This window comes from Salvelinus fontinalis, chromosome 40 (assembly GCF_029448725.1).
Source record: "Salvelinus fontinalis isolate EN_2023a chromosome 40, ASM2944872v1, whole genome shotgun sequence".
NCBI lineage: Eukaryota > Metazoa > Chordata > Actinopteri > Salmoniformes > Salmonidae > Salvelinus > Salvelinus fontinalis.
Window position 1 is genome coordinate 3999590 of NC_074704.1, and position 27819 is coordinate 4027408.

At 43.3% G+C, this 27819-nt stretch overlaps 2 protein-coding genes across 3 annotated transcripts in view; both read right to left on the reverse strand.

Annotated features, from left to right (window-relative positions):
* LOC129839829 (oocyte zinc finger protein XlCOF6-like) overlaps window positions 1-942 on the reverse strand; it is a 36089-nt gene extending 35147 nt beyond the window's left edge. For both annotated transcript variants that reach the window (XM_055907496.1, XM_055907497.1), the window contains exon 1: window positions 203-942. In XM_055907496.1, coding sequence (XP_055763471.1) covers window positions 203-536 — 334 coding nt within the window. In that variant the 5' untranslated portion in view covers window positions 537-942. The remainder of the gene's footprint in view (window positions 1-202) is intronic.
* Window positions 943-11158: 10216 nt separating this feature from the next.
* LOC129839830 (zinc finger protein 883-like) lies at window positions 11159-26264 on the reverse strand. Its single transcript, XM_055907498.1, has 2 exons — window positions 25622-26264; window positions 11159-13210 (listed from the first exon to the last, which is right to left on the reverse strand). Exons 1-2 carry the CDS (start codon window positions 25953-25955, stop codon window positions 11727-11729), a joined length of 1818 nt encoding a protein of 605 aa, XP_055763473.1. The 5' UTR covers window positions 25956-26264; the 3' UTR covers window positions 11159-11726.
* Between the last annotated feature and the right edge of the window lie 1555 nt (window positions 26265-27819).

The window sequence follows — 27819 nt, forward strand, 5'->3', positions numbered from 1 at the left end:
GTACAGAACAACATATTCAAGTGTAGAATGTCCTTTTAAAATCACACACTAGTTGAACAACTGCAGTTGGTACCCGTTAAGAAAGTACTCACTGTATTTACTGGTGTTAATCAGGTCAATGTCCCTGTTTTATAAGATAGTACTCACTGTATTTACTGGTGTTAATCAGATCAATGGCCCTGTTTTATAAGATAGTACTCACTGTATTTACTGGTGTTAATCAGATCTCCAGTCCTCTGTTCTTCTTCATCCTCCAATGTGACAGTAATCTCCCCCTCCTCTTCCTTCGCTCCAAAAACGTCTTCCTCTTCTTTCACTGTAACAGTCATCTCCCCCTCCTCTTCCTCCTTCACTCTAAAAACGTCTTCCTCTTCTTTCACTGTAACAGTCATCTGCCCTTCCTCTTCCTCCTTCACTCCAAAAACGTCTTCCTCCTCTTTCACTGTGACAGTCATCTCCCCCTCCTTCATTCCAAAAACGACATCCTCCTCTTTCTCTTCCTTCTCCTCCTCATCTTCTTTCACGGTAGTCAACATCCTCCTCTTCTTTCACGCTGAAAGCGTATTTCTCTTATTCTTCTTTCACTGTAACAGCCTCCTCTTCCACGAAACCTTCTTTCTCCGTCTAGCAGACCTCTTCTTTAGCAGCTGGGGGAGTAGCTTAGTGACTTTATGGTCGTTGATGTTAGCTAGCTAGCTAGTTAGCGTTAGCCTAGTCCTACTGCCAAGTTAACCAGCTAGCTAGATGTCTAACAACGTAAATATTATATTAAATGGGGTAACAGCTAGATGACAACAAAAAAAAGCTGTTTAAAACACAGTGGCTTATATATACGTCGAAATCTTCTGAAGAGCTCCAATATTTCGGCTATGTTGGCTAGTAAGCTAAGGAGGTGGCTGGTTGGCTAACTGTTATTGTTGAAGACGCATCCCGTCCACTAGATTATACGTCACACTCTGGCAGCGTCTCCTGAAAGACGCACATCGCCAACTGCTGACTGGAGTGGGTAACGCAGTTGAGAGAAGTTTTATTTTATTTCGATAACATTTTTTTTTTTTTTTTACATTTTAATTTATTTTCATTAAATAATATTATTGTATTTAGACGTACAAAGGAAAAGCGTGTGTTTGATTGATTGGTGCCGATTTGTAATGAGTGAGATGATAGTTCAAAACAAACCTAACTGCATCCCCAGGCCCTGGTATATCATCACATTGTACAAACCTAACTGCATCCACAGGCCCTGGTATATCGTTATACTGTACAAACCTAACTGCATCCCCAGGCCCTGGTATATCATCACATTGTACAAACCTAACTGCATCCCCAGGCCCTGGTATATCATCACATTGTACAAACCTAACTGCATCCCCAGTCCCTGGTATATCACCAGACTGCATACAAACCTAACTGCATGCCCAGGCCCTGGTATATCACCAGACTGCATACAAACCTAACTGCATCCCCAGTCCCTGGTATATCACCAGACTGCATACAAACCTAACTGCATCCCCAGTCCCTGGTATATCACCAGACTGCATACAAACCTAACTGCATCCCCAGGCCCTGGTATATCATTACACTGTACAAACCTAACTGCATGCCCAGGCCCTGGTATATCATTACACTGTACAAACCTAACTGCATTCCCAGGCCCTGGTATATCACCAGACTGCATACAAACCTAACTGCATCCCCAGGCCCTGGTATATCATTACACTGTACAAACCTAACTGCATGCCCAGGCCCTGGTATATCATTACACTGTACAAACCTAACTGCATCCCCAGGCCCTGGTCTATCATTACACTGTACAAACCTAACTGCATCCCCAGGCCGTGGTATATCATTACACTGTACAAACCTAACTGCATGCCCAGGCCCTGGTATATCATTACACTGTACAAACCTAACTGCATCCCCAGGCCCTGGTATATCACCAAACCTAACTGCATGCCCAGGCCCTGGTATATCACCAAACCTAACTGCATGCCCAGGCCCTGGTATATCACCAAACCTAACTGCATCCCCAGGCCCTGGTATATCATTACACTGTACAAACCTACCTGCATGTCCAGGCCCTGGTATATCATTACACTGGACAAACCTAACTGCATCCCCAGGCCCTGGTATATCATTACACTGTACAAACCTAACTGCATGCCCAGGCCCTGGTATATCATCAGACTGGACAAACCTAACTGCATCCCCAGGCCCTGGTATATCATTACACTGGACAAACCTAACTGCATCCCCAGTCCCTGGTATGTCACCAAACCAGGTCCCCATTAGTTCCTGCCAAGGCAGCAGCTACTCTTCCTGGGGTTTATTATGGATCCTCATTAGTTTCTGCCAAGGCAGCAGCTACTCTTCCTGGAGTTTATTACAAATCCCCATTAGTTCCTTCCAAGGCAGCAGCTACTCTTCCTGGGGTTTACTATGGATCCCCGTTAGTTCCTGTCAAAGCAGCAGCTACTCTTCATGGGGTTTATTATGGATCCCCATTAGTTCCTGCCAAGGCAGCAGCTACTCTTCCTGGGGTTTATTATGGATCCCCATTAGTTCCTGCCAAGGCAGCAGCTACTCTTCCTGGGGTTTACTATGGATCCCCGTTAGTTCCTGTCAAAGCAGCAGCTACTTTTCCTGGGGTTTACTATAGATCCCCGTTAGTTTCTGCCAAGGCAGCAGCTACTCTTCCTGGGGTTTACTATAGATCCCCGTTAGTTTCTGCCAAGGCAGCAGCTACTCTTTCTGGGGTTTACTATAGATCCCCGTTAGTTTCTGCCAAGGCAGCAGCTACTCTTTCTGGGGTTTACTATGGATCCCCGTTAGTTCCTGTCAAAGCAGCAGCTACTCTTCCTGGGGTCCGGCGGAATTAAGGCAGTTATACAATTTTAAAAACATTACAATACAATACATTCACAACAGATTTCACAACACACTGTGTGCCCTCAGGCCCCTACTCCAATACCACATATCTACAATACTAAATCCATGTTTACATGCGTGTATAGTGTGTATGTTATCGTGTGTGTGTCTCTTCACAGTCCCCGCTGTTCCATAAGGTGTATTTTTATCTATTTTTTTAATCTGATTCTACTGCTGCATCAGTTACCTGATGTGGAATAGAGTTCCATGTAGTCATGGCTCTATGTAGTACTGTGCGCCTCCCGTAGTATGTTCTGGACTTGGGGACTGTGAAGAGACCTCTGGTGGCATGTCTTGTGGGGTATGCATGCGTGTCTGAGCTGTGTGCTAGTAGTTTAAACAGACCTCTGGTGGCATGTCTTGTGGGGTATGTATGGGTGTCTGAGCTGTGTGTTAGTAGTTCAAACAGACCTCTGGTGACATGTCTTGTGGGGTATGTATGGGTGTCTGAGCTGTGTGTTAGTAGTTTAAACAGACCTCTGGTGGCATGTCTTGTGGGGTATGCATGGGTGTCTGAGCTGTGTGTTAGTAGTTTAAACAGAACTCTGGTGACATGTCTTGTGGGGTATGTATGGGTGTCTGAGCTGTGTGTTAGTAGTTTAAACAGACCTCTGGTGGCATGTCTTGTGGGGTATGTATGGGTGTCTGAGCTGTGTGTTAGTAGTTTAAACAGACCTCTGGTGACATGTCTTGTGGGGTATGCATGGGTGTCTGAGCTGTGTGTTAGTAGTTTAAACAGAACTCTGGTGACATGTCTTGTGGGGTATGTATGGGTGTCTGAGCTGTGTGTTAGTAGTTTAAACAGAACTCTGGTGACATGTCTTGTGGGGTATGTATGGGTGTCTGAGCTGTGTGTTAGTAGTTTAAACAGACCTCTGGTGGCATGTCTTGTGGGGTATGCATGGGTGTCTGAGCTGTGTGCCAGTAGTTTAGACAGACCTCTGGTGGCATGTCTTGTGGGGTATGTATGGGTGTCTGAGCTGTGTGTTAGTAGTTTAAACAGACCTCTGGTGACATGTCTTGTGGGGTATGTATGGGTGTCTGAGCTGTGTGTTAGTAGTTTAAACAGACCTCTGGTGGCATGTCATGTGGGGTATGTATGGGTGTCTGAGCTGTGTGTTAGTAGTTTAAACAGACCTCTGGTGACATGTCTTGTGGGGTATGTATGGGTGTCTGAGCTGTGTGTTAGTAGTTTAAACAGACCTCTGGTGACATGTCTTGTGGGGTATGGATGGGTGTCTGAGCTGTGTGTTAGTAGTTTAGACAGACCTCTGGTGTCTTGTGGGGTATGTATGGGTGTCTGAGCTGTGTGTTAGTAGTTTAGACAGACACCTCAGTGCATTCAACATGTCAACACCTCTCATAAATACAAGTAGTGATGAAGTCAATATCTCTACTTTGAACCAGGAGATAGGAAAATTGCAATTGGATCAGAAATGGGCAGCACGGCTTGCCCTTGGATGTACACAGAGAGTTAACATTAATAATATGCACGTCAAAGTCCCTCTTTGTGGCACCTGACCACACGACTGAACAGCAGTCCAGGTGCGACAAAACTAGGGCCTGTAGGACCTGCCTTGTTGATAGTGTTGTTAAGAAGGTAGAAACTAGGGCCTGTAGGACCTGCCTTGTTGGTAGTGCTGTTAAGAAGGTAGAAACTAGGGCCTGTAGGACCTGCCTTGTTGATAGTGCTGTTAAGAAGGTAGAAACTAGGGCCTGTAGGACCTGCCTTGTTGATAGTGCTGTTAAGAAGGTAGAAACTAGGGCCTGTAGGACCTGCCTTGTTGATAGTGTTGTTAAGAAGGTAGAAACTAGGGCCTGTAGGACCTGCCTTGTTGATAGTGTTGTTAAGAAGGTAGAAACTAGGGCCTGTAGGACCTGCCTTGTTGATAGTGTTGTTAAGAAGGTAGAAACTAGGGCCTGTAGGACCTGCCTTGTTGATAGTGCTGTTAAGAAGGTAGAGACTAGGGCCTGTAGGACCTGCCTTGTTGATAGTGTTAAGAAGGTAGAAACTAGGGCCTGTAGGACCTGCCTTGTTGATAGTGCTGTTAAGAAGGCAGAGCAGCGCTTTATTATGGACAGACTTTTCCCCATTTTAGCTACTGTTATATCAATATGTTTTAACCATGACAGTTTACAATCCAGGGTTACTCCAAGCAGTTTAGTCAACTCAACTTGCTCAATTTTCACATTATTTATTACAATATTTAGTGGAGGTTTAGAGTGCTGAAAGTCTGTTGTCAATTTGTTTATTGTGAAATAACATTGTATCTGGTCAAACACTATTTTTCCCCAAAAGTTTACGGTACTCCTCTTCGTCTGAGGAGGAGTGGGAAATATCGGCCCAATGTGCAGCGTGGTAAGTGTCCATAATTAGATTTTTTTAATAAATCAAATGAACACAGAACAAAAATAACAAAAACACGAACAAACAACCGAAACAGGTGAAACAGACACAGAAATTAACTACCCACAACCCATAGTGGGAAAACAGGCTACCTAAGTGTCTTGACGTTGTACTAGTTAATGTGACGACTGTTGCTCATCGAATGATTACAAGTTTCTAATTACGTGATTAACTGAATCAAGCAATTATTAACTCGTTAACCTGGGCCACCATGGAAAAACTAGTTTTTATTGAGTTTCTATTTCCCAAATTAACTCAAAGAAAATCGGAATATCGATTTTACCACAGTCGCTAATTAACCAGTTGCCTCTAACAGTTTCGTTCTGAACGTCATATAGCCCGGGATTCTGCACGGACCCGGGTCTCACTAATGAATTCGTACCACACCAATCTTAGTTGAATGTTTATTTACTAAAAAGCTAAAATGATGATAAAAGATACACATACACAAAAACACATTCTAGGCTATTGATTAGAACTTAGTATAACGGGCCAACACACTAGGGCGCGTGTTAAACCAAAATGGGGATTTAAAAGAGAGAAAGTACACAAGAGGAATATACATTTGGGTGAAATTGTCAGCTATGCTCATTATAACCCTAGCCTCATTCCAGCCTTGCCCCAAACTGCCGCTGTTATGAGTCAGAATATAATGATGTAATTACTTGTGGAAGGTCTCCGTGGATTTTCCCACGTGGACCGTTCAAGCTGCTCAATGACGCACTTCTCCTGCGCCTCCTCTCTAGGTGTCCTCACGATGTCCGTGTCCTTTGGCTTTACTGGCCTGTTCCTTTGTCCTCGCTCTGGAAGGGGTCTTCGGAGGACAGATAGCTCTGTAGCTCAGAGCTCACAGCGTAAAGATGAAAGAGTGTAGATACCACGATTAGATGGGGAGTGGAGGCTAGGTGGTTCGGCTTGTATTCACCCGCTTAGACACCGCTACTCATCCGTAGCTTGGGTAGAAAACGTTTTTTTTTGTATTCAAACTTGTTGCGATTTGGGTTCGTTGACCTTTTTAGACCTTTGGCTGCAGCTCGGGTCACTTAGTCTAATCTGTTAATTCTGCACTCACAGGTTTTATACCCTCGGGTCAGAAGTGGGCGTAACCGCCTTCAGGGCAATTCTCTGGGCGTAGCAAGTTTAAGGGGGCAAGGTATAAATTTGACTCAAATCCAATTTTAGACAACTAACTTCACATTTCATCTCTACCGAAACATTCTCTTTGATTTTGACATTTTCCACACAACGTACAATGTATAAATATCAAGCATATACGAGGAAAACTCTTAACGTTAAAATGTTTTCATAAAAAGTCATCTATTAACCTTTAATAACAAAACAAAAATGACATACATTTTCATATTCCATCTATCGTCATGACCACCATTGTAGTTGACGGAAACCATTGTTCCAAAGTCCCTTTGTTGCATGTTTACAGTTCTGAGGCCGGTCGTCCATAGTGACAAGGGAATGTTGTCCGTGGTCTCAGAATTACCATGGGTGTGAGGGGTCATAAAACCCCCACATCTTCAGACCCCTAGATCTCTCCTCCTCTGTCGGGGGTTGAGCGATAATCTGTAGGGTTGTGGTCTCCTGTAACCTGACCTGATGAGGACAGTCATGACATAAGTATGATTCTCAATCAGAGACAACGATCCGACACCTGCCTCTGATTGAGAACCATACTAGGCCAAACACATAGAAATATAACACACAGAACAAAACATAGAATAACAACATAGAATGCCCACCCCAACTCACGCCCTGACCAAACTAAAATAAAGACATAAAAAAGGAACTAAGGTTAGCATGTGACACAGGGTTGGTAACAGGCTGATTGGTCGGCTGTTTGACCCAGTTAAGGGGGCTTTACTATTCTTAGGTAGCGGAATTACTTTTGCTTCCTGTAATAACGGCGGTATGAGTCGGGAAGCAGGAAGCAGGTGAAATGTTTAATAAAACAAATAACAAGACATGCATAAGACTACAGTACAAAAGATCAATACCAACTGGTGAGAAAACACAAGGACATATAAAGGGGAGGAAATGATGAAGGTAAGGAAGTCAAGGTGTGAATCATAATGATTAACAGGTGTGAATCATAATGAAGTCCAGGTGTGAATCATACTGAAGTCCAGGTGTGAATCATAATGATTAACAGGTGTGAATCACACTGAAGTCCAGGTGTGAATCATAATGAAGTCCAGGTGTGAATCATAATGATTAACAGGTGTGAATCATACTGAAGTCCAGGTGTGAATCATAATGAAGTCCAGGTGTGAATCATAACGATTAACAGGTGTGAATCATACTGAAGTCCAGGTGTGAATCATAATGAAGTCCAGGTGTGAATCATAATGATTACAGGTGTGAATCATAATGGAGTCCAGGTGTGAATCATACTGAAGTCCAGGTGTGAATCATAATGAAGTCCAGGTGTGAATCATACTGAAGTCCAGGTGTGAATCATACTGAAGTCCAGGTGTGAATCATAATGAAGTCCAGGTGTGAATCATAATGATTAACAGGTGTGAATCATAATGGAGTTCAGGTGTGAATCATACTGAAGTCCAGGTGTGAATCATAATGATTAACAGGTGTGAATCATAATGAATTTCAGGTGTGAATCATACTGAATTTCAGGTGTGAATCATAATGGAGTTCAGGTGTGAATCATAATGAATTTCAGGTGTGAATCATACTGAATTTCAGGTGTGAATCATAATGAAGTCCAGGTGTGAATCATAATGATTAACAGGTGTGAATCATAATGATTAACAGGTGTGAATCATAATGGAGTTCAGGTGTGAATCATAATGATTAACAGGTGTGAATCATAATGGAGTTCAGGTGTGAATCATAATGATTAACAGGTGTGAATCATAATGGAGTCCAGGTGTGAATCATAATGAAGTCCAGGTGTGAATCATAATGGAGTTCAGGTGTGAATCATAATGATTAACAGGTGTGAATCATAATGGAGTCCAGGTGTGAATCATAATGATTAACAGGTGTGAATCATAATGGAGTTCAGGTGTGAATCATAATGATTAACAGACGTGCGTAATGATGAGTGCCAGGACCGGTGGTTAGTATCCTCCCGACGTCATACGCCGGAGGGGAGGAGCAGGAGAGGATGTAACAGCTTCCCTCCAGGCCTGGGGGCAGCCATTTTCCTATCAGTTTACATTTAAGATATGGCCGATAGGAGATATATTGAAAACCTAAACATAAAATGTACTATTTACACAAACACAATAATAATCATATTACTTGTATATTTTAGAAACTGCACAAACACCAAAAACGCTGTTGTTTTGACAAGAGGCAATAAATCCCTGATAGGGGGGACGCTAAACAAAGGAACGCAACACTTATTTGTCATCACTCACATCGATATCATGTTGAAATCAATTGTGCCGAGAGAGGAGGGAGATGAGGTTGCACGTCCTGTTAAAACTAACAGCTCAAAAACCACACGGAATCTGGGAGTAATGTGTACATCCCTGGTTTAGAGGACAATTTGTAGAAAACAGCTCACTACATTTTGAAGTGTTGCATTTTGATTCAAGTGGGTCACCAACGTGGTAAGTGTAACACAACACTTTCTGTTAATCACATAAATAGTAACTCTTTAATTCTACATTGTTGGAAGAGAATAGAGACCCTGTCAAAACAAAGATCCTAAACGGTCAAATAAAGATGTTTATTGAAACGACATGGTGACCAAAGAATATATAATAGTACAAGAAAGTACCTACATAAAAAGGTGAAGAGAACAGTTTGGTCCTCAGGCCATCATCACTGTGAATAGGCCCCAGGCTTCTATTTCAATGGTAATTACATGTCACATGATCTCAGGCCATCATCACTGTGAATAGGCCCCAGGCTTCTATTTCAATGGTAATTACATGTCACATGATCTCAGGCCATCATCACTGTGAATAGGCCCCAGGCTTCTATTTCAATGGTAATTACATGTCACATGATCTCAGGCCATGGTCACTGTGAATAGGCCCCAGGCTTCTATTTCAATGGTAATTACATGTCACATGATCTCAGGCCATCATAACTGTGAATAGGCCCCAGGCTTCTATTTCAATGGTAATTACATGTCACATGATCTCAGGCCATGGTCATTGTGAATAGGCACCAGGCTTCTATTTCAATGTTAATTACATGTCACATGATCTCAGGCCATGGTCAGTGTGAATAGGCGCCAGGCTTCTATTTCAATGGTAATTACATGTCACATGATCTCAGGCCATGGTCAGTGTGAATAGGCGCCAGGCTTCTATTTCAATGGTAATTACATGTCACATGATCTCAGGCCATCGTCAGTGTGAATAGGCACCAGGCTTCTATTTCAATGGTAATTACATGTCACATGATCTCAGGCCATCGTCAGTGTGAATAGGCACCAGGCTTCTATTTCAATGGTAATTACATGTCACATGATCTCAGGCCATCGTCAGTGTGAATAGACGCCAGGCTTCTATTTCAATGATAATTACATGTCACATGATCTCAGGCCATCGTCAGTGTGAATAGGCACCAGGCTTCTATTTCAATGGTAATTACATGACACATGATCTCAGGCCATCGTCAGTGTGAATAGGCACCAGGCTTCTATTTCAATGGTAATTACATGTCACATGATCTCAGGCCATCGTCAGTGTGAATAGGCACCAGTTTTCTATTTCAATGATAATTACATGTCACATGATCTCAGGCCATCGTCAGTGTGAATAGGCACCAGGCTTCTATTTCAATGGTAATTACATGACACATGATCTCAGGCCATGGTCAGTGTGAATAGGCGCCAGGCTTCTATTTCAATGGTAATTACATGTCACATGATCTCAGGCCATGGTCAGTGTGAATATGCACCAGGCTTCTATTTCAATGGTAATTACATGTCACATGATCTCAGGCCATGGTCAGTGTGAATAGGCGCCAGGCTTCTATTTCAATGGTAATTACATGTCACATGATCTCAGGCCATGGTCAGTGTGAATAGGCGCCAGGCTTCTATTTCAATGGTAATTACATGTCACATGATGGGGCAAGAAAACGCATCAGAACATCTATAAATCAGTACCAAGTACAACAGAATGCATGCTCTACATTATATACCAAATATATAAAAGCGGACAGAGAAAGATCATCATTTATTGCTTACACATGGGAACGTTTCCTCAGAATAAATACAACAGGATGGTATGAGTAGGGAGCTAGAGACACCACTAGATGGAGGTATGGAACACCTATAAGAGGCAATATGCCAGCTACAGAAAACAGTCAAAAAAACAATTCTTCATTCACACCTGATGAGTAGGGAGCTAGAGACACCACTATGTCGTCGCTCACAGGACAATGTGTAGTGGTTGAATGGTTTTATTACTTTGATCCTTCTAGTGGAGGATTCTCTCTCAAACTCCCTCTACATTTCTACTGAGAGCATCATCAAGCTATTCTTTAAGGGGGGGGAGGCCTCAAACTCCCTCTACATTTCTACTGAGAGCATCATCAAGCCATTCTTTAAGGGTGGGGGGGGGTGAGCCTCAAACTCCCTCTACATTTCTACTGAGAGCATCATCAAGCCATTCTTTAAGGGGGGGATGAGTCTCAAACTCCCTCTACATTTCTACTGAGAGCATCATCAAGCCATTCTTTAAGGGGGGGGGGGGGGGGGTGAGTCTCAAACTCCCTCTACATTTCTACTGAGAGCATCATCAAGCCATTCTTTAAGGGGGGGATGAGTCTCAAACTCCCTCTACATTTCTACTGAGAGCATCATCAAGCCATTCTTTGGGGGGGGGGGGGGGGGGGGGGGGGGGACACACAACAGCTTCAGTCTCAGAAATGGTGTGAACAGAAATCCCTTCTTCAGAAATGTGGGATGTGCACTAGAAGCGTGTAGGATACTGCTCTTGTCTGTAGGTTTTGTGTACTTAGTAGTGGACAAAGACCCGGAGTGAAGGAGCACACGGGTATCAAGGAAGGATCTCTCACTCAATATATATATTTTACATTGTGACATGATTCATTAAAATACACCTACGACAACATTCTACATTGTGACATCATTAAAACACTCCTTCTAGAATGTTAAAACATTCTACATTGTGACATCATTAAAATACTCCTACTACAATGTTAAAACATTCTACATTGTGACATCATTAAAATACTCCTACTACAATGTTAAAACATTCTACATTGTGACATTAATTCATTGATATCATGAAACAACTCCTTCATGTATTTTCTGATGTTTAATCAGAGATATTTTATCAGAGTATCTCTTCACACATTGATCACAGCAAGGATTCTCTCTTGTGTGTGTTCTCTGGTGTGATATCAGAGTAAAATTCTTCCCACATTGATTTCAACTATGAGGATTCTCTCCAGTGTGTGTTCTCTGGTGCATAGACAGATGGCTAGATGTAGTAAAACACTTCCCACATTGAGCACAGCTATAAGGTTTCTCTCCAGTGTGTGTTCTCTGGTGTATAGTCAGACTGCTAGATGTAACAAAACTCTTCCCACATTGAGTACAGCTATACGGTTTCTCTCCTGTGTGTGTTCTCTGGTGTATAGTCAAGCGGCTAGATGTAACAAAACACTTCCCACATTGATCACAGCTATGAGATTTCTCTCCTGTGTGTGTTCTCTGGTGTATAGTCAGCTGGCTAGATGTAACAAAACTCTTCCCACATTGATCACAGCTATAAGGTTTCTCTCCTGTGTGTGTTCTCTGGTGTATAGTCAGGCTGCTTGAGTGAGTAAAGCTCTTCCCACATTGATCACAGCTATAAGGCTTCTCTCCTGTGTGTGTTCTCTGATGTGATTTTAAATGTCCTGACGAAATAAATCTCTTTCCACAGTCCGAGCAGTGGTAAGGTTTCACTCCGGTGTGTGTTCTCTGGTGTGTAGTTAGCCGTCTAGATTCAGTAAAACTCTTCCCACATTGATAACAGCTATAAGGTTTCTCTCCAGTGTGAATTCTCTGGTGTGATTGTAATGTAGATGATTTTGAAAAGCTCTTCCCACAGTCAGAGCAGCTATAAGGTTTCTCTCCGGTGTGAATTCTCTGGTGTGATTGTAATGTAGATGATTTTGAAAAGCTCTTCCCACAGTCAGAGCAGCTATAAGGTTTCTCTCCTGTATGTATTCTCTGATGTATTTTAAGGTCTGCTGAAGAGGTGAATCTCTTCTCACAGTCAGAGCAACAGTGGGGTTTCTCGCCAGTGTGTATTCTCAGGTGTGCTGTCATGCTGCGTGAGTGAGCAAAACTCTTCCCACATTGATTACAGCTATAAGGCTTATCTCCTGTGTGTGTTCTCTGGTGCAAAGTCAGTTGGCTAGATGTAGTAAAATTCATCCCACATTGATCACAGATATAAGGATTCTCTCCTGTGTGTATTCTCTGGTGTATAGTCAGACGACTTGACGAAGAAAAACTCTTCCCACATTGAGTACAGCTATAAGGTTTCTCTCCTGTGTGTGTTCTCTGGTGTGTTTTCAGGCTGCTTGGAACATTAAAACTCTTCCCACACTGATCACAGCTATAAGGTTTCTCTCCTGTATGGATTCTCTGGTGTCTTATAAGGTCTGCCGAAGAGGTAAGTCTCTTCCCACAATCAGAGCAGCAGTGAGATTTATCATCTGTGTGAATTCTCTGGTGTAGTTTTAGTGAATCTGATCTTGAGTAACTCTTCCCACAGTCAGCGCAGCAGTGAGGTGTCTTTCCTGTGGGTCTCCGCTGGTGTTTCTGGAGTTGTTCTGATGTGGCGGGACTCTTCTCTGCCTCTTCAGCATCATGAGGTTGTTGAGGCTCCCCAGAGGATCCACCATAGTCCCGTATCTCTCCTGTGTGAATGACAAAGTCAGACAGATGGTTAAAGGCCCACAACAGCATACCACCCTGCATACCACTGCTGGCTTGCTTCTGAAGCTAAGCAGGGTTGGTCCTGGTCAGTCCCTGGATGGGAGACCAGATGCTGCTGGAAGTGGTGTTGGAGGGCCAGTAGGAGGCACTCTTTCCTCTGGTCTAAAAAATATCCCAATGCCCCAGGGCAGTGATTGGGGACACTGCCCTGTGTCGGGTGCCGTCTTTCGGATGGGACGTTAAACGGGTGTCCTGACTCTCTAAGGTCATTAAAGATCCCATGGCACTTATCGTAAGAGTAGGGGTGTTAACCCCGGTGTCCTGGCTAAATTCCCAATCTGGCCCTCAAACCATCATGGTCACCTAATAATCCCCAGTTTACAATTGGCTCATTCATCCCCCTCCTCTCCCCTGTAACTATTCCCTAGGTCGTTGCTGCAAATGAGAACGTGTTCTCAGTCAACTTACCTGGTAAAATAACGGTAATTATTATTATTTATTTTTTTAAACAGCAGAAATCCACTGTAAAAGGTAATGCCAACAGCGTAGCCATGATGTTGTACAACAATTGACGTCTGTAATGAATGTTAAAATTATTTGACACATTTAGTCTTGTTTTCACATTAGTAGTAAAATACTGTCTATTTGAGGTAAAAGGTGAATGTTTCATAACAATCATAACAGCCATAGTGTCTTGTTTTTGTCACAGTAGTATATAGTGGATGATTCTAGAAATAAGTTAATACAGCTGTTAAAAACCCTAAATACTAATTCACCACCGTGGGGGAAAACTCAGGGGAGTTCTCATAGGCTGACAGCAATAATAGCCTCCATTTACAGGTTGCTGATGAGTGTATTTCACACTACTTTTGGATTGTAATTGTAAAGGCTCCTTTATGCCATTGTTTCAAATCAACTGCTTTATACTTTTTAAAAAAAACTTTCATTTCATCCAGAAAAATCTCTTTGGCTAGCTTTGCTGACAGTCTATGTCAATAAGCGTTAGCATTCCAGCTTTGCTACCAACCTAGCATTAGGTTGCACAATGGTCTCCTTCAACATGGTAGCCTCACTATGAGTCTAATCTGGTCTCCTTCAACATGGTGTTTCAACATTATGAGTCTAATCTGGTCTCCTTCAACATGGTTAGCCTCATTATGAGTCTAATCTGGTCTCCTTCAACATGGTTAGCCTCATAATGAGTCTAATCTGGTCTCCTTCAACATGGTGTTTCAACATTATGAGTCTAATCTGGTCTCCTTCAACATGGTGTTTCAACATTATGAGTCTAATCTGGTCTCCTTCAACATTCTAGCTAACAGCTTTGCTACCAGCATATGTCAATAAGCGTTAGCATTCTAGCTAACAGCTTTGCTACCAGCCTATGTCAATAAACGTTAGCATTCTAGCTAACAGCTTTGCTTCCAGCCTATGTCAATAAGCGTTAGCATTACACCTCACAGCTTCGCTACCAGTTTATGTCAATAAGCGTTAGCATTCTAGCTAACATCTTTGCAACCAGCCTATGTCAATAAGCGTTAGCATACTAGCTAACAGCTTTGCTTCCAGCCTATGTCAATAAGCGTTAGCATACTAGCTAACAGCTTGGCCACCAACCTATGTCAATAAGCGTTAGCATTCTAGCTAACAGCTTTGCTATCAGCCTATGTCAATAAGCGTTAGCATTCTAGCTAACATCTTTGCTACCAGCCTATGTCAATAAGCGTTAGCATTCTAGCTAACAGCTATGCTATCAGCTTGATGTCAATAAGCGTTAGCATTCTAGCTACCAGCTTTGCTACCAGCCTATGTCAATAAACATTAGCATTCTAGCTAACATTTTTGCTACCAGCCTATGTCAATAAGCGTTAGCCTTCTAGCTAACAGCTTTGCTTCCAGCCTATGTCAATAAGCGTTAGCATACTAGCTAACAGCTTTGCAGCCAGCCTATGTCAATAAGCGTTAGCATTCTAGCTAACAGCTTTGCTTCCAGCCTATGTCAATAAGCGTTAGCATACTAGCTAACAGCTTTGCAGCCAGCCTATGTCAATAAGCGTTAGCATACTAGCTAACAGCTTTGCTTCCAGCCTATGTCAATAAGCGTTAGCATTCTAGCTAACAGCTTTGCTTCCAGCCTATGTCAATAAGCGTTAGCATACTAGCTAACAGCTTGGCCACCAACCTATGTCAATAAGCGTTAGCATACTAGCTAACAGCTTTGCTTCCAGCCTATGTCAATAAGCGTTAGCATACTAGCTAACAGCTTGGCCACCAACCTATGTCAATAAGCGTTAGCATACTAGCTAACAGCTCTGCTTCCAGCCTATGTCAATTAGCGTTAGCATACTAGCTAACAGCTTGGCCACCAACCTATGTCAATAAGCGTTAGCATACTAGCTAACAGCTTGGCCACCAACCTATGTCAATAAGCGTTAGCATACTAGCTAACAGCTTGGCCACCAACCTATGTCAATAAGCGTTAGCATACTAGCTAACAGCTTTGCTTCCGGCCTATGTCAATAAGCGTTAGCATACTAGCTAACATCTTTGCTACCAGCCTATGTCAATAAGCGTTAGCATTCTAGCTAACAGCTTTGCTTCCAGCCTATGTCAATAAGCGTTAGCATTCTAGCTAACAGCTTTGCTTCCAGCCTATGTCAATAAGCGTTAGCATTCTAGCTACCAGCTTTGCTACCAGCCTATGTCAATAAGCGTTAGCATTCTAGCTAACAGCTTTGCTTCCAGCCTATGTCAATAAGCGTTAGCATACTAGCTAACAGCTTTGCAGCCAGCCTATGTCAATAAGCGTTAGCATACTAGCTAACAGCTTGGCCACCAACCTATGTCAATAAGCGTTAGCATACTAGCTAACAGCTTTGCTTCCAGCCTATGTCAATTAGCGTTAGCATACTAGCTAACAGCTTGGCCACCAACCTATGTCAATAAGCGTTAGCATTCTAGCTAACAGCTTTGCTTCCGGCCTATGTCAATAAGCGTTAGCATACTAGCTAACAGCTTTGCTTCCAGCCTATGTCATTTAGCGTTAGCATACTAGCTAACAGCTTGGCCACCAACCTATGTCAATAAGCGTTAGCATACTAGCTAACAGCTTGGCCACCAACCTATGTCAATAAGCGTTAGCATTCTAGCTAACAGCTTTGCTATCAGCTTGATGTCAATAAGCGTTAGCATACTAGCTAACAGCTTTGCTTCCAGCCTATGTCAATAAGCGTTAGCATACTAGCTAACAGCTTGGCCACCAACCTATGTCAATAAGCGTTAGCATACTAGCTAACAGCTTTGCTTCCAGCCTATGTCAATAAGCGTTAGCATACTAGCTAACAGCTTGGCCACCAACCTATGTCAATAAGCGTTAGCATACTAGCTAACAGCTTTGCTTCCAGCCTATGTCAATAAGCGTTAGCATACTAGCTAACAGCTTGGCCACCAACCTATGTCAATAAGCGTTAGCATACTAGCTAACAGCTTGGCCACCAACCTATGTCAATAAGCGTTAGCATTCTAGCTAACAGCTTGGCCACCAACCTATGTCAATAAGCGTTAGCATTCTAGCTAACAGCTTTGCTTCCAGCCTATGTCAATAAGCGTTAGCATACTAGCTAACAGCTTGGCCACCAACCTATGTCAATAAGCGTTAGCATACTAGCTAACAGCTTTGCTTCCAGCCTATGTCAATAAGCGTTAGCATACTAGCTAACAGCTTGGCCACCAACCTATGTCAATAAGCGTTAGCATACTAGCTAACAGCTTTGCTTCCAGCCTATGTCAATTAGCGTTAGCATACTAGCTAACAGCTTGGCCACCAACCTATGTCAATAAGCGTTAGCATTCTAGCTAACAGCTTTGCTTCCGGCCTATGTCAATAAGCGTTAGCATACTAGCTAACAGCTTTGCTACCAGCCTATGTCAATAAGCGTTAGCATACTAGCTAACAGCTTTGCTTCCAGCCTATGTCAATTAGCGTTAGCATACTAGCTAACAGCTTGGCCACCAACCTATGTCAATAAGCGTTAGCATACTAGCTAACAGCTTTGCTTCCAGCCTATGTCAATAAGCGTTAGCATACTAGCTAACAGCTTGGCCACCAACCTATGTCAATAAGCGTTAGCATACTAGCTAACAGCTTTGCTTCCAGCCTATGTCAATAAGCGTTAGCATACTAGCTAACAGCTTGGCCACCAACCTATGTCAATAAGCGTTAGCATACTAGCTAACAGCTTGGCCACCAACCTATGTCAATAAGCGTTAGCATACTAGCTAACAGCTTTGCTTCCAGCCTATGTCAATAAGCGTTAGCATACTAGCTAACAGCTTGGCCACCAACCTATGTCAATAAGCGTTAGCATACTAGCTAACAGCTTGGCCACCAACCTATGTCAATAAGCGTTAGCATACTAGCTAACAGCTTGGCCACCAACCTATGTCAATAAGCGTTAGCATTCTAGCTAACAGCTTTGCTTCCAACCTATGTCAATAAGCGTTAGCATTCTAGCTAACAGCTTTGCTTCCGGCCTATGTCAATAAGCGTTAGCATACTAGCTAACAGCTTTGCTTCCAGCCTATGTCAATAAGCGTTAGCATACTAGCTAACAGCTTGGCCACCAACCTATGTCAATAAGCGTTAGCATACTAGCTAACAGCTTGGCCACCAACCTATGTCAATAAGCGTTAGCATTCTAGCTAACAGCTTGGCCACCAACCTATGTCAATAAGCGTTAGCATACTAGCTAACAGCTTTGCTTCCAGCCTATGTCAATAAGCGTTAGCATACTAGCTAACAGCTTGGCCACCAACCTATGTCAATAAGCGTTAGCATACTAGCTAACAGCTTGGCCACCAACCTATGTCAATAAGCGTTAGCATTCTAGCTAACAGCTTTGCTTCCAACCTATGTCAATAAGCGTTAGCATTCTAGCTAACAGCTTTGCTTCCGGCCTATGTCAATAAGCGTTAGCATACTAGCTAACAGCTTTGCTTCCAGCCTATGTCAATAAGCGTTAGCATACTAGCTAACAGCTTGGCCACCAACCTATGTCAATAAGCGTTAGCATACTAGCTAACAGCTTGGCCACCAACCTATGTCAATAAGCGTTAGCATTCTAGCTAACAGCTTGGCCACCAACCTATGTCAATAAGCGTTAGCATACTAGCTAACAGCTTTGCTTCCGGCCTAGCGTTAGCATGTAAGCAAACAACTGCTGCATCCAAAATACATATTGTAACGACGCTGGGTTTATGAGCGCGGAAATCGACTCTACCGCTCGAGCATGCTTTTGCGGCACAGTCGATAGCGCGCCTGACCTCGGGCTAGAAGGTCGAGGGTTCGTGACCTGCTCACTGCCTGTTTCATTACAATATTTTGGAATTATCACAACCAAATAGTCTCTTAGTGTAAGAAGAAATGTAAGAAAAAATCTAAACAACAATTGTAAGTCTATGACAACCCCCCAAAACGGTTTATTGTTTAGCAGTAATAACCTGGTAAATCTAGACTGTTGAATGGTCCCAGATGGTGAACAGCAGTTTATTTAGCAGTAATAACCTGGTAAATCTAGACTGTTGAATGGTCCCAGGTGGTGAACAGCAGTTTATTTAGCAGTAATAACCTGGTAAATCTAGACTGTTGAATGGTCCCAGGTGGTGAACAGTTTATTTAGCAGTAATAACCTGGTAAATCTAGACTGTTGAATGGTCCCAGGTGGTGAACAGCAGTTTATTTAGCAGTAATAACCTGGTAAATCTAGACTGTTGAATGGTCCCAGATGGTGAACAGCAGTTTATTTAGCAGTAATAACCTGTTAATCTAGACTGTTGAATGGTCCCAGGTGGTGAACAGCAGTTTATTTAGCAGTAATAACCTGTTAATCTAGACTGTTGAATGGTCCCAGGTGGTGAACAGCAGTTTATTTAGCAGTAATAACCTGGTAAATCTAGACTGTTGAATGGTCCCAGATGGTGAACAGCAGTTTATTTAGCAGTAATAACCTGGTAAATCTAGACTGTTGAATGGTCCCAGATGGTGAACAGTTTATTTAGCAGTAATAACCTGGTAAATCTAGACTGTTGAATGGTCCCAGATGGTGAACAGTTTATTTAGCAGTAATAACCTGGTAAATCTAGACTGTTGAATGGTCCCAGATGGTGAACAGCAGTTTATTTAGCAGTAATAACCTGGTAAATCTAGACTGTTGAATGGTCCCAGATGGTGAACAGTTTATTTAGCAGTAATAACCTGTTAATCTAGACTGTTGAATGGTCCCAGATGGTCAACAGTTTATTTAGCAGTAATAACCTGGTAAATCTAGACTGTTGAATGGTCCCAGGTGATAGCATAGACCTACTGTAGGACCCATAACTTCACCTAACAATAACATAGACCTACTGTAGGACCCATAACTTCACCTAACAATAACATAGACCTACTGTAGGACCCATAACTTCACCTAACAATAACATAGACCTACTGTAGGACCCATAACTTCACCTAACAACAAGATAGACCTACTGTAGGACCCATAACTTCACCTAACAACAAGATAGACCTACTGTAGGACCCATAACTTCACCTAACAACAACATAGACCTACTGTAGGACCCATAACTTCACCGTAAGGGGTACTGGTACCCCCTTACGGCAGGGTCCAGTCTGGTTGATTTACAGCAAGGTCTAGTCTGGTTGATTTACAGCAGGGTCTAGTCTGGATGATTTACAGCAGAGTCTGGTTGATTTACAGTAGGGTCTAGTCTGGATGATTTACAGTAGGGTCTGGTTGATTTACAGTAGGGTCTAGTCTGGATGATTTACAGCAGAGTCTGGTTGATTTACAGTAGGGTCTAGTCTGGATGATTTACAGCAGAGTCTGGTTGATTTACAGTAGGGTCTAGTCTGGATGATTTACAGTAGGGTCTGGTTGATTTACAGTAGGGTCTAGTCTGGATGATTTACAGCAGAGTCTGGATGATTTACAGCAGAGTCTGATTGATTTACAGCAGAGTCTGATTGATTTACAGCAGAGTCTAGTCTGGTTGATTTGGTAAACAGTTACCTCGACTAATCTGCACTTCCTCACATTGACTCTGTACCGGTACCCCCTGTATATAGCCTCCACATTGACTCTGTACCGGTACCCCCTGTATATAGCCTCCACATTGACTCTGTACCGTAACACCCTGTATATAGCCTCCACATTGACTCTGTACCGGTACCCCCTGTATATAGCCTCCACATTGACTCTGTACCAGTATCCCCTGTATATAGCCTCCACATTGACTCTGTACCGGTACCCCCTGTATATAGCCTCCACATTGACTCTGTACCGTAACACCCTGTATATAGCCTCCACATTGACTCTGTACCGTAACACCCTGTATATAGCCTCCACATTGACTCTGTACCGTAACCCCCTGTATATAGCCTCCACATTGACTCTGTACCGGTACCCCCTGTATATAGCCTCCACATTGACTCTGTACCGGTACACCCTGTATATAGCCTCCACATTGACTCTGTACCGGTACACCCTGTATATAGCCTCCACATTGACTCTGTACCGGTACACCCTGTATATAGCCTCCACATTGACTCTGTACCGGTAAACCCTGTATATAGCCTCCACATTGACTCTGTACCGGTACTCCCTGTATATAACCTCCACATTGACTCTGTACCGGTACCCCCCTGTATATAGTCTCCACATTGACTCTGTACCGGTACCCCCTGTATATAGCCTCCACATTGACTCTGTACCGGTACACCCTGTATATAGCCTCCACATTGACTCTGTACCGGTACACCCTGTATATAGCCTCCACATTGACTCTGTACCAGTATCCCCTGTATATAGCCTCCACATTGACTCTGTACCGGTACCCCCTGTATATAGCCTCCACATTGACTCTGTACCGTAACACCCTGTATATAGCCTCCACATTGACTCTGTACCGTAACACCCTGTATATAGCCTCCACATTGACTCTGTACCGTAACCCCCTGTATATAGCCTCCACATTGACTCTGTACCGGTACCCCCTGTATATAGCCTCCACATTGACTCTGTACCGGTACACCCTGTATATAGCCTCCACATTGACTCTGTACCGGTACACCCTGTATATAGCCTCCACATTGACTCTGTACCGGTACACCCTGTATATAGCCTCCACATTGACTCTGTACCGGTAAACCCTGTATATAGCCTCCACATTGACTCTGTACCGGTACTCCCTGTATATAACCTCCACATTGACTCTGTACCGGTACCCCCCTGTATATAGTCTCCACATTGACTCTGTACCGGTACCCCCTGTATATAGCCTCCACATTGACTCTGTACCGGTACACCCTGTATATAGCCTCCACATTGACTCTGTACCGGTACACCCTGTATATAGCCTCCACATTGACTCTGTACCGTAACACCCTGTATATAGCCTCCACATTGACTCTGTACTGGTGCCCCCTGTATATAGCCTCCACATTGACTCTGTACCGTAACACCCTGTATATAGCCTCCACATTGACTCTGTACCGGTACCCCCTGTATATAGCCTCCACATTGACTCTGTACCGGTACCCCCTGTATATAGCCTCCACATTGACTCTGTACCGTAACACCCTGTATATAGCCTCCACATTGACTCTGTACCGGTACCCCCTGTATATAGCCTCCATATTGACTCTGTACCGGTACCCCCTGTATATAGCCTCCACATTGACTCTGTACCGATACCCCCTGTATAGAGCCTCCACATTGACTCTGTACCGTAACACCATGTATATAACCTCCACATTGACTCTGTACCGTAACCCCCTGTATATAGCCTCCACATTGACTCTGTACCGTAACCCCCTGTATATTGACTCTGTACCAGTATCCCCTGTATATAGCCTCCACATTGACTCTGTACCGTAACCCCCTGTATAGAGCCTCCATATTGACTCTGTACCGTAACACCCTGTATATAACCTCCACATTGACTCTGACTCTGTACCGTAACCCCCTGTATATAGCCTCCACATTGACTCTGTACCAGTATCCCCTGTATATAGCCTCCACATTGACTCTGTACCGTAACACCATGTATATAGCCTCCACATTGACTCTGTACCGGTACCCCCTGTATATAGCCTCCACATTGACTCTGTACCGTAACACCCTGTATATAGCCTCCACATTGACTCTGTACCGGTACCCCCTGTATATAGCCTCCACATTGACTCTGTACCAGTATCCCCTGTATATAGCCTCCACATTGACTCTGTACCGGTACCCCCTGTATATAGCCTCCACATTGACTCTGTACCGGTACCCCTGTATATAGCCTCCACATTGACTCTGTACCAGTATCCCCTGTATATAGCCTCCACATTGACTCTGTACCGGTACCCCCTGTATATAGCCTCCACATTGACTCTGTACCAGTACCCCCTGTATATAGCCTCCACATTGACTCTGTACCGGTACCCCCTGTATATAGCCTCCACATTGACTCTGTACCGGTACCCCCTGTATATAGCCTCCACATTGACTCTGTACCGGTACCCCCTGTATATAGCCTCCACATTGACTCTGTACCGGTACCCCCTGTATATAGCCTCCACATTGACTCTGTACCAGTACCCCCTGTATATAGCCTCCACATTGACTCTGTACCGGTACCCCCTGTATATAGTCTCCACATTGACTCTGTACCGGTACCCCCTGTATATAGCCTCCACATTGACTCTGTACCGGTACCCCCTGTATATAGCCTCCACATTGACTCTGTACCGGTACCCCCTGTATATAGCCTCCACATTGTACCCTAACACCCTGTATATAGCCTCCACATTGACTCTGTACCAGTACACCCTGTATATAGCCTCCACATTGACTCTGTACCGGTACCCCCTGTATATAGCCTCCACATTGACTCTGTACCGTAACCCCCTGTATATAGCCTCCACATTGACTCTGTACCGGTGCCCCCTGTATATAGCCTCCACATTGACTCTGTACCGTAACACCCTGTATATAGCCTCCATATTGACTCTGTACCGGTACCCCCTGTATATAGCCTCCACATTGACTCTGTACCGGTACCCCCTGTATATAGCCTCCACATTGACTCTGTACCGGTACCCCCTGTATATAGCCTCCACATTGACTCTGTACCGGTACCCCCTGTATATAGCCTCCAAATTGACTCTGTACCGTAACACCCTGTATATAGCCTCCACATTGACTCTGTACCGTAACACCCTGTATATAACCTCCACATTGACTCTGTACCAGTACCCCCTGTATATAGCCTCCACATTGACTCTGTACCAGTATCCCCTGTATATAGCCTCCACATTGACTCTGTACCGTAACACCATGTATATAGCCTCCACATTGACTCTGTACAGGTACCCCCTGTATATAGCCTCCACATTGACTCTGTACCGTAACACCCTGTATATAGCCTCCACATTGACTCTGTACCGGTACCCCCTGTATATAGCCTCCACATTGACTCTGTACCAGTATCCCCTGTATATAGCCTCCACATTGACTCTGTACCGGTACCCCCTGTATATAGCCTCCACATTGACTCTGTACCGGTACCCCCTGTATATAGCCTCCACATTGACTCTGTACCGTAACACCCTGTATATAGCCTCCACATTGACTCTGTACCGGTACCCCCTGTATATAGCCTCCACATTGACTCTGTACCAGTATCCCCTGTATATAGCCTCCACATTGACTCTGTACCGGTACCCCCTGTGTATAGCCTCCACATTGACTCTGTACCAGTACCCCCTGTATATAGCCTCCACATTGACTCTGTACCGGTACCCCCTGTATATAGCCCTCACATTGACTCTGTACCGGTACCCCCTGTATATAGCCTCCACATTGACTCTGTACCGGTACCCCCTGTATATAGCCTCCACATTGACTCTGTACCGGTACCCCCTGTATATAGCCTCCACATTGACTCTGTACCAGTACCCCCTGTATATAGCCTCCACATTGACTCTGTACCGGTACCCCCTGTATATAGTCTCCACATTGACTCTGTACCGGTACCCCCTGTATATAGCCTCCACATTGACTCTGTACCGGTACCCCCTGTATATAGCCTCCACATTGACTCTGTACCAGTACACCCTGTATAAAGCCTCCACATTGACCCTGTACCAGTACACCCTGTATAAAGCCTCCACATTGATTCTGTACCGGTACCTCCTGTATATAGCATCCACATTGATTCTGTACCGGTACCCCCTGTATATAGCCTCCACATTGTACCCTAACACCCTGTATATAGCCTCCACATTGACTCTGTACCAGTACACCCTGTATATAGCCTCCACATTGACTCTGTACCGGTACCCCCTGTATATAGCCTCCACATTGACTCTGTACCAGTACCCCCTGTATATAGCCTCCACATTGACTCTGTACCGGTACCCCCTGTATATAGCCTCCACATTGACTCTGTACCGGTACCCCCTGTATATAGCCTCCACATTGACTCTGTACCAGTACCCTCCTGTATATAGCCTCCACATTGACTCTGTACCGGTACCCCCTGTATATAGCCTCCACATTGACTCTGTACCAGTACCCCCTGTATATAGCCTCCACATTGACTCTGTACCAGTACCCCCTGTATATAGCCTCCACATTGACTCTGTACCAGTACCCTCCTGTATATAGCCTCCACATTGACTCTGTACCGTAACACCCTGTATATAGCCTCAACATTGACTCTGTACCGGTACCCCCTGTATATAGCCTCAACATTGACTCTGTACCAGTACCCCCTGTATTTAGCCTAGTTATTGGTATTTTATTGTGTTACTTTAGCTTATTTGCTAAATATTTTCTCAACTCTTCTTGAACTGCAATGTATTGGGGTGGCAGGTGGCCTATTGGTTAGAGTGGATGGGTGACAGGTAGCCTAGTGGTTAGAGTGGAGGGGTGGCAGGTAGCCTAGTGGTTAGAGCGTTGGACTAGTAACCAAAAGGTAGCTGGATCGAATCTCCGAACTGACAAGTTAAAAATCTGTCGTTCTGCCCCTGAACAAGACAGTTAACCCACTGTTCCCCGGTAGGCCGTCATTGTAAATAAGAATTTGTTCTAAAACTGACTTTCCTAGTTAAATAAAGGTACAATTCAATGTTGGTTAAGGGCTTGTAAGTAAGCATTTCATGGTAAGGTCTACACTTGTTGTATTCGGCGCATGTGACAAATACAGTTTGATTTGATAACATATTTTGTGGATATGAATGACTATTTCTTGCCAATTGGGTAAAAATCTGGGTATTTTTCATAGCTTTTGTCACATCAGTTGAACAACTGTGGAGTAAATCCCCCTGTTTTTAAGACAGTACTTACTGGTGTTAATCAGATCGCCTGTGTCCTCGTCTTTCAATGTGATAGTAATCTCTCCTTCCTTCTTCACTCCAAAAACGGCATCCTCCTCTTTCTCCTCTTCTTTCACAGTAACATCTTCCTCCTCTTTCACTCTGAACGCGTCTTCCTCTTCTTTCACTGAAACGTCTTTCTCTTCTTCTTTCACTGTAACAGCCTCACCCTCTACTTCTTGTTTTACTGTCACATCCTCTTCTTCCTTCTCCTCTTTCACGACAACGTTCAGCCACAGACCCTCTTTCTCCGTCCAGCAGACCTCCTCTTCTTCAACAGGAGGCGAGTAGCTTGGTGAACTCATGGTCGGGGATGTTAGCTAACAGCTAGCTAGCTAGGCTAATGCTAACTTAACGAGACAGCTAGCTAGCTAGGCTAATGCTAACTTAACGAGACAGCTAGCTAGGCTAATGCTAACTTAACAAGCTAGCTAGCTGAACGTAAATAGGAAATTAAATAGGATAATTAGCTAAACGACAGAAATGTGTTCAAAACACAGTGGCTCATATATCAAAAAGCGTCTATAGAGCTTGAACGTTTCCGCTATGTTGGCTAGCAAGCTACCGAGATGGCTGACAAGCTGTTGTTGCTTTTCTTCTTTGAGTTTTTATCGGCGGATCGCAACGAACCGAGATGTGTAAACACCGCCCCCTACAGTACTGGAGTGTGAAGCCCGTTATTAATACCGATATATTCTTCTCTTATCTAAACCTTCATTTCAAACTAAACTACTCCCATCACCACCACACAATCTTTTCTCATTTCAGACGTATATTTGTTATTTGTTATTTTCTTTAACCTTTATTTAACTAGGCAAGTCAATATTCACACTGTATTCTATTCTACTGTATGTTTTGTCAATGCCACACTGACATTGATTGTCCTTGTATTTATATATTTCTTTAAATCCATTATTTAACTTTTAGATTTGTGTGGGTAATGGCTGAATGGTAGAGGAAATGGTGGACCATGTATTATTATGTTGTTAAATGTAATGATGTAGAGGGGGAGAAGTTCAAATAAAAATAAAAATTTTATTTTATTTATTTTAATTATATTTAAATTTTTAATTATTTTTTTTTTAACTAAATGCTTTTGTTCCTAGCTCCAACAGTGCAGTAATATCTAACTAAATGCTTGTGTTCCTAGCTCCAACAGTACAGTAATATCTAACTAAATGCTTGTGTTCCTAGCTCCAACAGAAATATCTAACTAAATGCTTGTGTTCCTAGCTCCAACAGAAATATCTAACTAAATGCTTGTGTTCCTAGCTCCAACAGTAATATCTAACTAAATGCTTGTGTTCCTAGCTCCAACAGTAGTATCTAACTAAATGCTTGTGTTCCTAGCTCCAACAGTGCAGTAATATCTAACTAAATGCTTGTGTTCCTAGCTCCAACAGTAATATCTAACTAAATGCTTGTGTTCCTAGCTCCAACAGTAGTATCTAACTAAATGCTGGTGTTCCTAGCTCCAACAGTGCAGTAGTATCTAACTAAATGCTTGTGTTCCTAGCTCCAACAGTGCAGTAGTATCTAACTAAATGCTTGTGTTCCTAGCTCCAACAGTGCAGTAGTATCTAACTAAATGCTTGTGTTTCTAGCTCCAACAGTGCAGTAATATCTAACTAAATGCTTGTGTTCCTAGCTCCAACAGTACAATAGTATCTAAATAAATGCTTGTGTTCCTAGCTCCAACAGTGCAGTAATATCTAACTATATGCTTGTGTTCCTAGCTCCAACAGTGCAGTAGTATCTAACTATATGCTTGTGTTCCTAGCTCCAACAGTAATATCTAACTAAATGCTTGTGTTCCTAGCTCCAACAGTAATATCTAACTAAATGCTTGTGTTCCTAGCTCCAACAGTAATATCTAACAAAATGCTTGTGTTCCTAGCTCCAACAGTGCAGTAGTATCTAACAATTCACAACAATACACAAATCTAAAAGTAAAAGAATGTAATTAAGAAATATATAAATATTTGGACGATGTAAACATTATTAAAGTGACACGTGTTCCATTATTACAGAGGCCAGTGAATCCATATCATATGTATATAGGGCAGCAGCCTCTATGGTGCAAGGTTGAATGGCCGGGTGATAGCCGGCTAGTGATGACAATTTAACAGTCTGATGGCCTTGAGATAGAAGCTGTTTTTCAGTTTTCAC